At 44.3% G+C, this 15,430-nt stretch overlaps 1 protein-coding gene across 18 annotated transcripts in view; it reads left to right on the forward strand.

Annotated features, from left to right (window-relative positions):
* MORC2 (MORC family CW-type zinc finger 2) overlaps window positions 1-2,467 on the forward strand; it is a 39,721-nt gene extending 37,254 nt beyond the window's left edge. For 7 of the 18 annotated variants that reach the window (XM_043901314.1, XM_043901316.1, XM_043901315.1 and 4 more), the window contains one exon: window positions 311-2,467. In XM_043901314.1, the coding sequence (XP_043757249.1) occupies window positions 311-426 (116 nt within the window). In that variant the 3' untranslated portion in view covers window positions 427-2,467. The remainder of the gene's footprint in view (window positions 1-310) is intronic. The other 11 variants (XM_043901322.1, XM_043901323.1, XM_043901326.1 and 8 more) reach the window with 2 other exon arrangements.
* Window positions 2,468-15,430: the final 12,963 nt, after the last annotated feature.

The following is a 15,430-nucleotide window of genomic DNA, read 5'->3' on the forward strand; positions in this document are numbered from 1 at the left end:
CTGTGCCCCCTGGTGACCAGTAGGGGCCCTACGCTTGTAGCGCAGCAGGGCCAGGAGACAGAGCTGTTGATGGCGGGAGTGCCACGGAGGAAACAGGAGAGCAACAGGAAGCCGTTGTACTAGTGTCAGGGGCGCCTCTGTCAGCAGGGGTTTGAGCTGAAGGCAGAAGCAGTCGTGCTGGGGTGGGGTGTGAGCTGCGGGCAGAGGGAAGAGCAGGGCCCATGGCAGGGCCTGTACCAGGTGGGAGGTCCCTGGACCGTGTGGCGCGGGGACGCATGCAGCCTAAGACGTTTACTTTGGTTGGTTGTAGGAGGGCCCGAGGTTAGAGTCCAGGACTCCACTGAGGAGGTTCCCAGTTATCTGGGTGAGAGATTTTGGAGGCCTGAACCTTGGATGGTGCCAGTGAGGAGGGAGAGAAGTGTCTGAGGGGAGGGGAGGAAACAAGGATGACTCTTCTAGTCTGTCTGAGTCCCTGAGTAGAGGGAAGGTGGGGGGCCCTCTACTGAGATGGGAACAACCCGGGGTGGGTGGTGGTACCGAGCTGTTGGATGTGTTGAGTCTAAGAGTGAGGCTGGGGCAGGCGGGACCTGGGTGCGGGGAGGCGGGCAGGAGTCGGAGGACGGGGAGGGGATAGATGATCAACAAGGATGGCCTGACAGGGTGGAGGGGGAGAGCAGAGGGCATGGCCTGGGCTGCAAGAAGGCTGGGGAGGTGGGCCTCCCACCACCCTGTGAGCCCTGGCTGACCCTGCCCTGCTCTGTTCCAGGACATAGACATTAACACAGACGACGAGCTGGATGCCTACATCGAGGACCTGATCACCAAGGGGGACTAGGGCCCGGAGCCAGAGATCAGCTCCCCTGACCCTCAAGGCAGAGCTCCTGAGGGTGGCGTTTCATTTATGGGTTGATGGACTTACCTTGGTTTGACTCATGGGATATTTGTGCTTTTGGTGGGAAAGAGACTCTGATTCTTTGAATCTTCCACCCTAAGTTTATAAATATTTATTTTTTGAAAGAAACAACATGCTGTGCCTGCTGTGAGACCATACATTTTTTTTGGTGACTCTTGGGCAAAGGACAGAACTAGGATGCCAAATCTTGAGTTTCTTCTCTTGGCTCCTGGCTCCTCAAGATGTGGTGAATTCCAGAGCTGTTTGGAAGTTGGAGGGGCTCCAGGGGCAGGGCTGGGGGAGGGACAGGACTCTTCCCAGGCTGGTGCTCCCCCAGGAGCTCCAATCTAGGGGATCTCCATGGGGCTTCGATCAGCAGGAGGCTTGGTGCTGAGGAGCTTCCTGCCTCGTGGCTCCTGCCTCAGGTCAGGGAGGTGAGTGGTGGTCCGAATGGTCGGTCGTCTTGGCTGTGGCACTGTCCAGTCAGCTTGGGGAAGAGAGATCCTCCTGTTCAGCTTCCCCATCCACCACCTAAATTCTCCTTGCTGGACATTTCCTTAGCTAGCAGTAGATGGTGAGGTTTCCTGCCACAAAAACTTGAGTTCAGGTTAAGGCATGGACAGATCTGACTGGTCAGACTGCTGACCTGGGTAACACATCATTTGCGTTCCAAAGGAGTCCCCTTAGGAATCTTGTGTGTGAAGGAGCGCCGTGCCGATCTGGCGGTGACCTCTGCTGCTGCTGTGGCAGGGTCCTGGGGAGGGCTGCTGCTCTTACTGCTTCCCCGCTGTTCACCCCACCACGCCCTGTGTCCGGTTTGCGGCAGATGGGAGGAGAGGTCACCGAGCCCTGGGGCCCGCAGCAACTACACAGACAGCTCTGCAGTGGGCACGCCATGCCTTCCTCTGCCTAGTCACAGCCTCATACTGCTGTGGTCCTCAAACAACTCAGGGTCAAAGACCAAGGCCAGAGTTGCCGAGTTTTCTATAATGGCCATTGGAAAAGTTCTGGTTCGATTTCCCCCAACTCACTCCTTACCCCCCTTTATTTGGGGACTTTGGGTTTTCTGGAGCCACAAGAACCATGATCTTGCCCCACTGGTCTGCAATTCTGACCTTGGTGTGTTTCCAGCGTCTGCCCACCTCTGCTTAGCAGTGGCCACGTGCCGCCCCGTGAAGACTGCAGGAGACGGGGAAGAATGGTGAGGGAGGCAGGCCACAGGGGAATTGAGGTCTTTGCCCACTTGTGCACGTGGCCAGAAGTGCCTATGATTTGTGGGCTTGGGACTTCTCAAAACCACACCCCTGGGCAAGGGCTGTTTCAGAGAAATACCAGGGAGGCCCTCACCTCTTCCTCAGAAGATTCTCCAAGACTTGGGGTTTCTTGAGCTGGTGGTTCCTATCCTGTCCAGCTCATTCTCTTCATCACAGGCAGCATATGATCCATTTTTGTCCCCAAACTTTGTTTTAATCTAGATGGAAGCTGATTCTGCATTTTTACCAGAGGGTAATACTCAAGGTTTTTATTGACACACCTGTAATCAAAATGCAATACTATAAACTTTTACTGGCGAGACTCCTGAACTCAGTCTGTTTTCTTCTAGTAAAACCCAGCACTTTCCTCCTCTTCATTCTTTCCACCACTGTGGCTTTAAGCTGTCTTCAAGTTCTTTCTCAATGTCTTCACCGTCTTTGACACTCACAGAAACTGACACACTGAATTTCCTAAATGTTTTAGCTTCAACTTCTAGGTGTTCCTACTTCGCTGTTTAAATCCAGCCACAGCGGTGCTGAACACAGCCTGCTTCCAGGCAGAGCTGTTGCCATTCTGGGCAGGAAGATAAGATGCAGGAACTCCCCTTCTAAACTGGGTAACTAAGCTGCTTGGAATTGTCTAACAACTTGGGAAGAAGAGGATGGTCTGGAAGGTCTGCTGCAAGAAGGTGACTGAGTGCAGCAACCTGTTTTTATGGAGGAGGAGGAATATTTTTGGTTTTTTGTTTTTTTTTCAGGTGGCACATGATAAAAATTCAAACAGTATAAAAGGCTGGACCATGAAAGCAAGCCCCCCGCCTCCCCCAGCCCCCCAGTGCTCTTTCTCCCTAAAAAGAGCATCCATTCTGAGCAAATACACGTCTCCTCTGTTCTGCCTGTTTCTCACTTAGTAGATCTTGGGACTTGTCTCTGAAGCGTTCACATGGGTCTACTTTATCCTAACAACCACACGGCATTTCAGTGTCTTGGATGTGCTGTTATTCACTGGTCCCATTTATAGACATTTAGGTTTTTAATGTTTACAAAAAATTCTGTGATGACTATCTGTGTGTACTTAGATCTGTGTTTATTTGGATGAATTCCAGAGAGAAATGTCTGTGTCAGAAGGTGGAGGCATTCCAGAAAAGACTTCACAATTTCAATCCCCACCAACAGTGTATTCCTTAACCCCCTCCTTGCCTGTCTGCAGTCTCTTCCATCTTAATCTGAAAGGTGAAAAGCCTATGGATTTTTGATTTGGTCTGAGTGAATTTATGTGAGATCAATCATGTGTTTCTTTCTGGGACAGGGCTGTAGTTCTGAGTCTTGGGTTAGGGACTTACGCCAAGGAGATCAAACCAGTCAATCCTAAAAGAAAGCAACCCTGAATATTCATTGAAAGGATTGATGCTGAAGCTGAAGCTCCAACAATTGGCCACCTGATTGGAAGTAGTCATTAGAAAAGACCCTGATGCTGGGAAAGATTGAAGGCAGGAGGAAAAGGGGACAACAGAGGATGAGATGGTTGGATGGCATCACCAACTCAATGAACATAAGTTTGAGTAAACTCTGGGAGATGGTGAAGGACAGGGAAGCCTGTTATGCTGCAGTCCATGGCGTTGCAAAGAGTTGGACATGACTTAGATACCGAACATCAACATCAGATGAAAAACAAGGGGTGAGTTTTCTGGGAAATGTCCACCTTATACCACCCCTTCAGCCCCTAAGTGTCCCATGGATTTAGCATTAAAAACCCCACACTGATACCATGTTACTAGAAGACAAGGGTTTGACATTGTTTACCAAAGGGAGGCAATGGATTAACAACAGGATGAGAGAAACTTTTGTTTCTCCTGCATGTGTCTGAGTGATACTGCCTTCTGGCTCCTCTTGTTGGGTCCAGGTCCCCTTGAAGACATGACTGTCTTTAAGACCTGTGGTTCAAGCAGTGTTGGGCAAGAGTTCATGGCTCTGTAGACCAACAAGTGTGAGACAGATAAAGTTCAAACTTCTGTGCCTTTTACATAGAATACAGGTTTGGCCTGAGTGGGTGGTGCCGCCACTGGCTACTCATCCCCAGTGAAAGGCTGTCCTGCAGGTGGACCAGACTGTAAAGGACCCGTTGGCAGCTGCCAAGATACCTAAAACATCTTCAGAATTCCACTGGAGAGTTCTGCCCTTTTTTTGCAGATGGAACCTCTGAGGCTTCCTTCAGAAGGGCCATATTGCTCTTGGTTCCCTAAGAAAGTGGACAGGCAGCTTGGCCATGGGAGGCAGAGCTACAGAAGAATATGCTTTCTCTGCTGCCACACTTCAGGGCTCTGACTGTCCTCAACACTGCTGAAGGCACCCTCTCCATAGTGAGCAAGACAGACTGGACAGAGAAAGAGTTTGGTGAGGGACCTCCCACTCAGCAGTGAGCCAGAATGTTGCAAGCCTGTGTTTCAGCCTGGCAGTTTTCATCTAGTAACTTGGAATGTGCCAGCCCCAACTAGGACTCCTGGTGGATCCTGCAGAAACCTTTCAGTTCACAAGGTGTCAGACAAATCACTGCCCATTCTGGGTTCCCCTTCCTTCTCCAAAAAGAGTTGGATGACAGTATAAGTTTTCTGACTTACCAAGCTGAATTCACCAGAAATTTATCCAGAGGCCCACAGAGGTGGCAAATAACTGGTCTCATAGCAAGGAGAGACAAGAAAGCCTCAAATGAGAGGAAAACAACAGACTGGGAAAGACTATGGAGATCTCTTTAAGAAAATTAGAGCTACCAAGGGAACATTTCATGCAAAGATGGGCACAATAAAGGACAGAAATGTCAAGGACCTAACAAAAGCAGAAGAAATTAAGAGGTGGCAAGAAATACACAGAACTGTACACAAAACATCTTAAGGACCCAGATAACCTAGAGCCAGACATCCTGGAGTGTGAAGTCAAGTGGGTCTTAGGAAGCATTACTACAAACAAAGCTGGAGGTGATGGAATTCCAGCTGAGCTATTTCAAATTCTAAAAGATGATGCTGTGAAAATGCTGCACTCAATATGACAGCAAATTTGGAAGAAAACTGTGGCCACTGCTGAGTTTTGGGACGAGTGGTGGGCAGGAGGCAGGGGCACCCGAAGAGGATGAAGATGAGCTTTTAAGAGTGACTGACCTTGTTGATTATGTCTGTAACAGTGAACAGTTACAAGACTTTTTTCCATTTTTGTGCTAATTTATTCCACGGTAGCTCTCAAACCAGCGGGCCAGTTATTAAAAGCTGTTTTATTTTTCCTAGAAAACTCCACTACAGAATGACTTTTTAGAAGAAAAATTTCAACAGACCCTGAAGTCTTTCTGTGAAGTGACCAGTTTTGAACTTTGAAGATAAATAATTGCTGTAAATTCCTTTTGATTTTCTTTTTCCAAGTTCATGGTCCTTGGTAATTTCAGTCATGGGGAAAAAAAAAATCTTATTATAACAACAAAGATTTGTATATTTTTGACTTTATATTTGCTGAGCTCTCCTGACTTTGTGAAAAGGGTGGATAAGAATGCATTCCAAATCTGTGAGGGCCCAAAACAGAATTAGGGGTGGGAGAAAGCACTTGTGCTTTTAGCTTTTTCATATTAAATATATATTATATTTAAACATTCATGGCATAGATGATGATTAACAGACTGTTTAAAAGTTCAAGTCCGTATTGTTGCAATTTAAGAATTGTAGATAACATCATACATAAGTCATTTTAGTAACAGCACTCATGAAATCAACTTGTTTACTACTGAAGATAACCAAACTTAAAAAGAAGAGACCGATAAAAAGATACCATCGTAAAAAACTGTAACCTAAGTTTCTGTTATAGCAGAGTTTCTTGTTTTTAAAAAAAATCATCTGAAAAGCATTTGTATAGTGAAATGTATAATGAAGCTTTGACAACCAGGTTGTGCTAATAGCAAATTTTTTAAAACAGCTTTAAAAAAAAAAAAAAAAGGCAATGCCAAAGAACGTTCAAATTTCTGTACAATTGCACATTTCGTATGTTAGCAAGATTATGCTCAAAATCCTTCAAGCTAGGCTTCAGCAGTACGGTGAACCAAGAAATTCCAGACGTACAGCTGGATTTAGAAAACACAGTGGAACCAGAGATCAAATTGCCAACATCCACTGGGTCATTGAAAAAGCAAGGGAATTCCAAGAAAACATCTACTACTTCATTGACTAAGCTAAAACCTTTGACTGTGTTCATCACAACAAACTGGAAAATTCTTCAAGAGATGGGAATACCACACCACCTTAACTGTCTCCTGAGAAACCTGTATGCAGGACAAGAAGCAACAGTTAGAACCAGACATGGAACAACAGACTGGTTCAAAATTGGGAAAGGAGTACATCAAGACTATAATATTGTCACCCTGCTTATTTAACTTATATGCAGAGTACATCATCAGAAATGCTGGGCTGGAAGAATCACAAGCTGGAAGGAATCAAGACTGCCAGGAGAAGTATCAACAACCTCAGATATGCAGACGATACTGTTTAATGGCAGAACACGAAGAGGAACTAAAGAGCCTCTTGATGAAAGTGAAAGAGGAGAGTGAAAAAGCTGGCTTAATACTCACTATTCAAAAAATGAAGGTCATGGCATCCAGTCCCATCACTTCATGGCAATTAGAAGGGGAAATAGTGGAAACAATGACAGATTTTATTTTCATGGGGTCCAGAATCACTGCAGACAGTGACTGTAGCCATGAAATTAAGACGCTTGTTCTTTGGAATAAAAGCTATGACAAACCTAGACAGCATATTAAAAGCAGAGACACCACTGTGCTGACAAAGGTTCATCTAGTCAAAGCAAATGGTTTTTTCCAGTAGTCACATAAGGATGTGGCAGTCGGACCATAAAAAAGACTAAACACCAAAGGATCAATGCTTTTGAATTGTGGTGCTGGAGAAGATTCTTCAGAGTCCACTGGACAACAAGATCAAACCAGTCAATCCTAAAGGAAATCAACCCTGAATATTCATTGAAAGGACTGATGCTAAAGCTGAAGCTCCAATACTCTGGCCACCTGGTGTGAAGAGCGGACTCATAGGAAAAGACCCTGATGCTGGGAAAGATTGAGGGCAAGAGGAGAAGGGGACGACAGAGGATGAGATGGATGGCATCACCGACTCAGTGGACAGTTTGAGCAAACTCAGGGAGATAGTCAAGGAGTTTCTCACGCAAAATCATCAACTACCACAGCACAGCATGAGCCCTAGTACTGGCTGCAACTCACCCGGTCCCGGCCCTCGGCCATCGCTCTCCAGTGGCTTTCGGGGTGTCCAACGCTCACACCCATCCGGGAGCCTGCCTTCGAGGCCACCAACGGCTGCGGGAGAAGCAACCCCCAGCCCCCAACGGTACCCTCTCCCAGTCTCGAGGCAGATGCGCAACTGTCCGTGCGTGGCGCTGACGCCTGGCGCGTGCGTGGTGCTGACGTCAGCGATTGCTCCATGCCATGCGCATGCGCCTTAGAAACATCAAGAGGCGCCCCGCCCGCCTCCCCCCCCCCCCCACCCCCCGCCGCCACCACGACTTGCCCAAGTCAGATGTGCTGGTGTCAGTGGCGAGGCGGTCAAACCCGGCTATGTGAGGCCCGCCCTGGGCCCACCCTGGGGACTGAGGCCTCGAGGGTCTCACACCCTAGGGCCCGTGGAAGGCATTGGGAATCCAAGCAGAGAAGCAGAGATTTTTTTTTTTCCCCACCGGAGTCCGCATATTCAGCCTGGAGACAGGTGAAACTTTTCCCCTGGTTGTTTTCCAACTCTTGTGGCTTACAGAAAGCTTTTTTGTATGAATGTCCTTAATGGTGTGGTGCTTTTACATCTGCAAGACGGACGACCCACAAGGGAAGCTGCATGTGTTACGTATCTTCTCCAGGTAGTTTCCCCGGAAGGCCCAGCCCTCTGTAGGCCTCTTAAAACTTGAGGCCTAAGCCTCTCACAACCTGAGGCCTCTTGTCTTTCACAGCTTCAGCTCGCAACTTCTGTTTTTTCTGCTGGTTTATCTGTGCTCGCGGTTTAATCGTTCAGTCGTGTCCAAACCAACTCTTGAGACCCCATGGACTGTAGCCTGCCAGGCTACCCTGTCCATGGGATTTATCTGTGCTAGGGTTGGTTTGTGGTGTTTCTTGAAAGGTTTTGGGGTTTCCTCTCAGGTTTAAGAGATCTCTTCCCCCTCTACCCAATTCTCTTGTATTTTGTCACACTGTTTTAAAGTTCTTTTCTGTGTCTCCCCTCCGTGTGGGAAATATTTTAGTATCAGCAGTAAGGCAGGAGTCAAATTTTGGTTTTGGTTTTTCCAGATGGAAATTCACTTATGCCAGCCCCATTTTTTTTTTTTTTTTTTTTTTGGCTGCGCTGGATCTTTGTTGAGGCCTCTTGGTTGGTGCATGCAAGCTTTCTTTAGTTCTGAGAGAGGGGACTACTCTGTATGGTAGCGGTGCGCCAGCCTCTCATTGTGGTGGCTTCTCTTGTTGCGCAGAATGGGTGCTGGGGCTTCGGTCGTTGCCCGCTGGTGGGCTCAGTGGTTGTGGCGCACTGGGCTTAGTTGCCCCGAGGCATGTGGAATCTTAGGTCCTGGACCAGGATTCGAACCTGTGTGCCCTACATTGTCAGGCAGATTCTTAAATTGCTGGATCACCAGGGAAGTCCCAGTCTCATTTATTAATGACCCATGTTGGCCCTTATTTATATTTCATTCTATTTAGTTTTCAACTTGTTAGGCTTGAGGTGATGCTTACATGTATCAGTGGAGACATTGTGTTACCTGCTGGACAGGTGATTCCGATGCGAAGGGTGAGGTTCTTGGTGAAACGAACATTGGAGGCATCGTCAGCATATAGATGGATCAATCTTCCTTGCTGTTTTTTTTATTAAAATATTTTTCCAGACTATTCTTAGAATTTCTTCTCACATGAAATTTAAAATCACGGTTGTCCAATTTTCTCCCATTCCTGCGCACCCCCAACCAAGTTCCCTTGGGATTTACATTACAAATTGTGCTAAATTTAGATGTAAGTTAAGGGGAGGGTTGATATTTTTATGATTTCAAATTTCCCTAGATGATATGAAATGGTTTTCCATTTGTTTGAATCCTTTACATGTTCTAATAAGATTTTACTATTTCTTCATACGGGTTCTGTAACTTTCTCATTTTATTCCTATGTAGTCACTATTGTGAATGCAATTTTCTTCCCCATTTCTATTCCTGGTTATTAATATGTAAAAATCAAATTGTTTAACATAATTTATTTTCTATCTTATGAACTCTGGTAGTTTTAAAAATAAAACCCGTATTTTATAAATCAAATGTGCAGATTGGCCAGTGTGCCGTTTCAATTGCTGAACCTCTGAAACAGTGTTGCATAACTAATTATTCAAATCTTTTTGTTGATGAGGATGGAAATTCATGTTGGATTTGAGCAGAATATTGTCTGTTGGTGACTGGTCTTTTAAAGTGTGGAGTTTCTGTTTTTGTTAAAAACCTTGGGATGAAGTTTTTTAAACTGGGCAGAAACCGGGGTTGCCAGTCTTGTCTGAGTTGAGCACCAGGGGGCGCCAGTTACACAGACTGAAATGTGGGCTGTGCGGCCTCCATCAGTGTCCCCAGTTGTCAGATGGCTTTTCAGCATCTTGATAAAATCGTGTGGAGTTTTTCACCTTTAATCTACTGTCTTAGAGATTATTTTTGTTAGACATTGAACACCTGGGTCAGGAAGATCCCCTGGAGGAGGAAATGGTAATCTGCTCCAGTATTCTTGCCTGGAAAATTCCACGGACAGGAGAGCTCGGCAGGCCACAGTTTATTAGGTCACAAAGAATTGGACACGACTGAGCACGCACACACACATATACCCACAAAAGGAAACTGTTTATAAAATATTTACAAGATAGGAAGAGTATGCAGTGTGTGTCCATCACCTGGTTTAAGAAAACAGTTTATTATTACTTTATAATCCCTGTGTGTTCCTCCTTTCCTCTTTCCTCCTTGCTCAGCGGTAGCTGAGAGAGGAACTGGCAGAAGGCTAGGGGTCTGCAAACTGAGGAAATCGGTTGCAAGTGTCAGACGTTTTTTATCCCTGTCTTAAGCAGCAGGAGGAAACAAACTACAAATGTCAGATTTTTTCCCTTCTCTATACAAAATTAAAAGGAGGTTTCTTTTGAAATTCTGTGTTGCCATGATGACACCTGGTTCCACCTGAACTTAACTTTTCTCAAACCTTGAGCTAACCAACGCGGTTTTTCTTACGGAAATGTTTTTCTTAAGCTGTGTTAATGAACTATGTATTTACCTTAAACTCTTTCTTCAGGTCAGTTCTGCCTAAGACTTAGAACCGATAATGGCTCAACAAACCAGTATGTTTTACTCATAAAATTGTTCTCCTAACCTCTTTTAATGAAGCTATGTATATTTTTTTAATTAATTGATCTTTTATTGAAGGATAATTGCTTTACAGAAATTGGCTTGTTTTCTGTCAGACCTCAACATGAATCAGCCATAGGTATATATATGTCCCCCGCCTTTTGAAACTCCCTCCCATCTCCCTCCCCACCCCAGCCCTCTGACACAGAGGCCCTGTTTGAGTTTCCTGAGCCATACAGCAAGTTCCCATTGGCTATCTATTTTACATATGGTAATGCAAGTTTCCATGTTATCTTTCTGTACATCTCACCCTCTCCTCCCCTCTCCTCATGTTCGTAAGTCTATTCTATGTTTCTCCATTGTTGCCCTATAAATAAATTCTTCAGTACCATTTTTCTAGATTCCATATATATGCGTTAGAATACGGTATTTACTTTTCTCTTTCTGACTCACTTCACTCTGTATGATAGGTTCTAGGTTCATCCACCTCATTAGAACTGACTCAGATGCATTCCTTTTTATGGCTGAGTAATATTCCATTGTGTATATGTACCACCACTTCTTTATCCATTCATCTGTCGATGGACAACTAGGTTGCTTCCATGTTCTAGCTGTTGTAAATAGTGCTATATATATTTGCTTGGAAACCTGCCTTTCTTGAAGATTCATGTCAATTGTTTTATGGCCCAGGATGACTACCTTGTGCCAATGTTATCTCAAAATGTATGTTGTGAGTGAGGGGCCTGGTGGCACTCTGAGTTTTGAGACATTTCCTTTCTCTAATTAGCAGCCTGCTGATAGGTATATAACATACTGCAGAAGACTAGCAGGGGGCACTCCGTCTGCCCGCTTCTGATGTCTATGTCAGAAGCTTTCTCTGTCTTTTCAGTTCAGTCCAGTCTTGTCCGACTCTTTGCAACCCCTTGGACTGCAGCACACCAGGCTTCTCTGTCCATCACCAACTCCTGGAGCTTACTCAGACTCATCTCAGTGAGGCCATACAACCATCTCATCCTCTGTCGTCCCTTTTTCCTCCCACATTCAATTTTGCCAGCATCAGGGTCTTTTCCAAGGAGTCAGCTCTTCACATCAGATGGCCAAAATATTGGAGTTTCAGCTTCAGCATCAGTCCTTCCAATGAACACTCAGGACTGATTTCCTTTAGGATGGACTGGTTGGATCTCCTTGCTGGCCAAGAGTCTTCTCCAACACCACAGTTCAAAACCATCAGTTCTTTGGCACTCAGCTTTCTTTATAGCCCAGATCTCACATCCATACATGACTACTGGAAAAACCAAAGCTCTGACTGGATGGATCTTTGTTGGCAAAGTAATGTCTCTGCTTTTTAATATGCTGTCTAGGTTGGTCATAACTTTTCTTCCAAGGAGCAAGTGTCTTTTAATTTCATGGCTGCGGTCACCATCTTCAGTGATTTTTGAGCCCCCCAAAATAAAGTCTGTCACTGTTTCCATTGTTTCCCCATCTATTTGCCATGAAGTGATGAGACCAGATGCATGATCTTTGTTTTCTGAATGTTGAGCTTTAAGCCAACTTTTTCAGTCTCCTCTTTCACTTTCATCAAGAGGCTCTTTAGTTTTTCTTCGCTTTCTACCTTAAGGGTGGTGTCATCTGCATATCTGAGGTTATTGATATTTCCCCCAGCAATCTTGATTCCAGCTTGTGCTTCATCCAGCTGGACATTTTGCATGATGTACTCTGTATATAAATTAAATAAGCAGGGTGTCAATATACAGCCTTGACGTACTCCTTTCCCGATTTGGAATCAGCCTGTTGTTCCATGTCCAGTTCTAACTGTTGCTTCCTGACCTGCATACAGATTCTCCTGAGGCAGGTCAGGTGGTCTGGTATTCCCATCTCTTGAAGAATTTTCCATAGTTTGTTGTGATCCACACAGTCAGAGGCTTTGGCATAGTCAATAAAGCAGAAGTAGGTATTTTTCTGGAACTCTCTTGCTTTTTCAGTGATCCAACGGATGTTGGCAATTTGATCTGTAGTTCCTCTGCCTTTTCTAAATACAGCTTGAACATCTGGAAGTTCACAGTTCATGTACTGTTGAAGCCAAGGGTTGGAGAATCCAACCCTTGGCTTGGAGAATTTTGAGCATTACTTTGCTAGCGTGTAAGATGAGTGCAATTGTGTGGTAGTTTGAACATTCTTTGGCATTGCCCTTCTTTGTGATTGGAATGAAAACTGACCTTTTCCAGTCCTGTGGCCACTGCTGAGTTTTCCATATTTGCTGGCATATTGAGTGTAGCACTTTCACAGCATCATCCTTTAGGATTTGAAATAGCTCCACTGGAATTACATCACCTTCACTAGCTTTGTTCATAGTGATGCTTCCTAAGGCCCACTTGATTTTGTATTCCAGGATGTCTGGCTCTAGGTGAGTGATCACACCATCATGGTTATCTGGGTCATGAAGATCTTTTTTATATAGTTTTTCTGTGTATTCTTGCCACCTCTTCTTAATATCTTCTGCTTCTGTTAGGTCCAAACCATTTCTGCCCTTTATTGTGCCCATCTTTGCATGAAATGTTCCTTTGGTATTATTGTGGAATCTGGAGTTGCAAAACACACCTCAAAGGACACTCAAAACAGTGGACTACAGTTTATTACGCCAGCGGGTCCAAGGGGTATCAGTTCCCAACAAGGACCCTGATGTTTTTGAGAGGTCCAGTTTTATACCCCCCACTACATGATTGGTTACATGTTAATAATCTTTTTGTTGTTATGACTGAGTTTTACAACAAGTAGGTGCTAGGAGAACAAACAATTAAGTTTAAAGGGGGGGAACAATGATTATACATCAAGGGGGGATGTTTCCATGGTTAATCTAACAGGGGCAGCCTGACCTCAACTACAGTCTCCATTTGCCAGCTGTAGGGAGGGAGGTCTCCAGGAGACCTGGTTTTCACTAGCAGCGGTTTCCTCACTCTTGGGCAGGGTTCAGGCCCAGTTCACATCCTGTCTTTAAGATGGATAAGAGGCTTCAGGATAGAGTATCGCCTGCTTTCCTCACACTGGCCCCAACAGTATCTCTGATTTTCTTGAAGAGAGCTCTAGTCTTTCCCATTCTGTTGTTTGCATTGATCTGTTTCTTTGCATTGATCACTGAGGAAGGCTTTCTTATCTCTCCTTGCTATTCTTTGGAACTCTGCATTCAAATAAATGGGTATGTCTTTCCTTTTCTCCTTTGCCTTTAGCTTCTTTTCTCTTCTCAGCTATTTGTAAGGGCTCTTTAGACAACCATTTTGCCTTTTTGCATTTCTTTTTCTTGGGATGGTCTTGATCACTGCCTCCTGTACAGTGTCACGAATCTCCATCCATAGCTCTTCAGGCACTGTCTCTTTTATACTTTAATAAACTTTATCACACAAAAGCTCTGAGCCATCAAGCCTTGTTAATGGCCCCCGACTGAATTCCGCTTCTCCAGAGGCCAAGAATCCCGGCATCTTGCACAGCTCAGCAACAACCTTTGGTAACCACAGTCCAAAATTCTATGCTTTTCTTTGCTCTTTTTATACTTCCACCACATTGGTTTGTATTTCTAAATACTTGTTTTGTTTTGCCTGTTTTTGAACTTAAATGGATATAGTGTTCTATTTACTGTTCTGCAGTTTGCTTTCTTTTCAATACTATGTTCCAGAAATTCATCCATGTTGTTGAGTGTAGCTATAATTTATTAATCTTCACTACTATGTAGTAGTGCTGAACATAGCAATGAAAACAAATCACATCTACCATGAAACATGAAAGTGCTAGTTGCTCAGTTGTGTCCGACTCTTTGCCACCCTCTGGACTGTAGTGCACCAGGCTCCTCTGTCCGGGAAATTGTCCAAGCAAGAATACTGGAGTGGATAGTCATTCCCTTCTCCAGGGGATCTTCCCGACCCAGGGATGGAACCTGAGTATCCTGCATTGCAGGCATACCACAGTTTTAAAAATCCATGTCTCTATGATTGACATTTGGGTTGTTTCTAGCTTTTTGCTATTACAGTACATTTGTGGACATTCGTGTTTATGTCTCCTGTTGCATGGATAATCCTTGGAGTACACATGCTCCATCATGGGCCATGCCCGGATCAAATTTACTAGGTAATGCTGATTTTTTTCAAGAAGCGATTGTATCAATTTACATGCCCATTGGCACCAAGTGCTTCATTCCTGTACTTCCTCACCTACCGTTGATATTGCTTCACCTACTCTTGATATTGCTAAACTTGACTTGTTTTTTTGCAGTTTGATGGGTGTGTAGTGTTATCTCATTATGGCTTAATTTGCATTTACCTGATTTCTAATGTGATTAAGCATCTTTTCGTGTCTGTTGACCATTTGGATTTCTTCTTTGGTAAACTGCTTAAGACTTTTGCTTATTTTTCTATTCTTCTGTCTTTTTATTGATTTATATTTTTGCATATTTTACATGCAGGTTATTTATAAGTTATATGTGTTGCAGAAATCTTCCATTATTTAGCATACTTTTTTTCCTTTTTATAGTCTTTTGATGAAAATGCTTAAATTTAACATAGACTAATTTATCAATCTTTTCTCTTTTATTGTTTGCATTTCTTGTAACTTGTTTAAGAAATCCTTTTCTATCCTGAGGTCATGAAGATATTGTTTTGTATTGTCTTCTACAATGTTTATAATTTTGTCTTTCACATGTTTAATTCATCTGAAATTGACTTTTGTATATGGTGTGAGGTAGAGCTCCAGTTCTTTCCTTCTTCCTGTTGTCCTTACACTCCTTATTGAAAAGTCTTAGCTTTCTCTGTTAATTGACAGCACAGCCTCTCTTGTATATCAAATATTCATGTATGAGTCTGTTTCTGGGTTTTTATTCACTTACGTTTGTTTTATCTCTAGGCCAGTACCT

The sequence above is a fragment of the Cervus elaphus genome, chromosome 5 (assembly GCF_910594005.1).
Source record: "Cervus elaphus chromosome 5, mCerEla1.1, whole genome shotgun sequence".
In the NCBI taxonomy this organism is placed as follows: domain Eukaryota; kingdom Metazoa; phylum Chordata; class Mammalia; order Artiodactyla; family Cervidae; genus Cervus; species Cervus elaphus.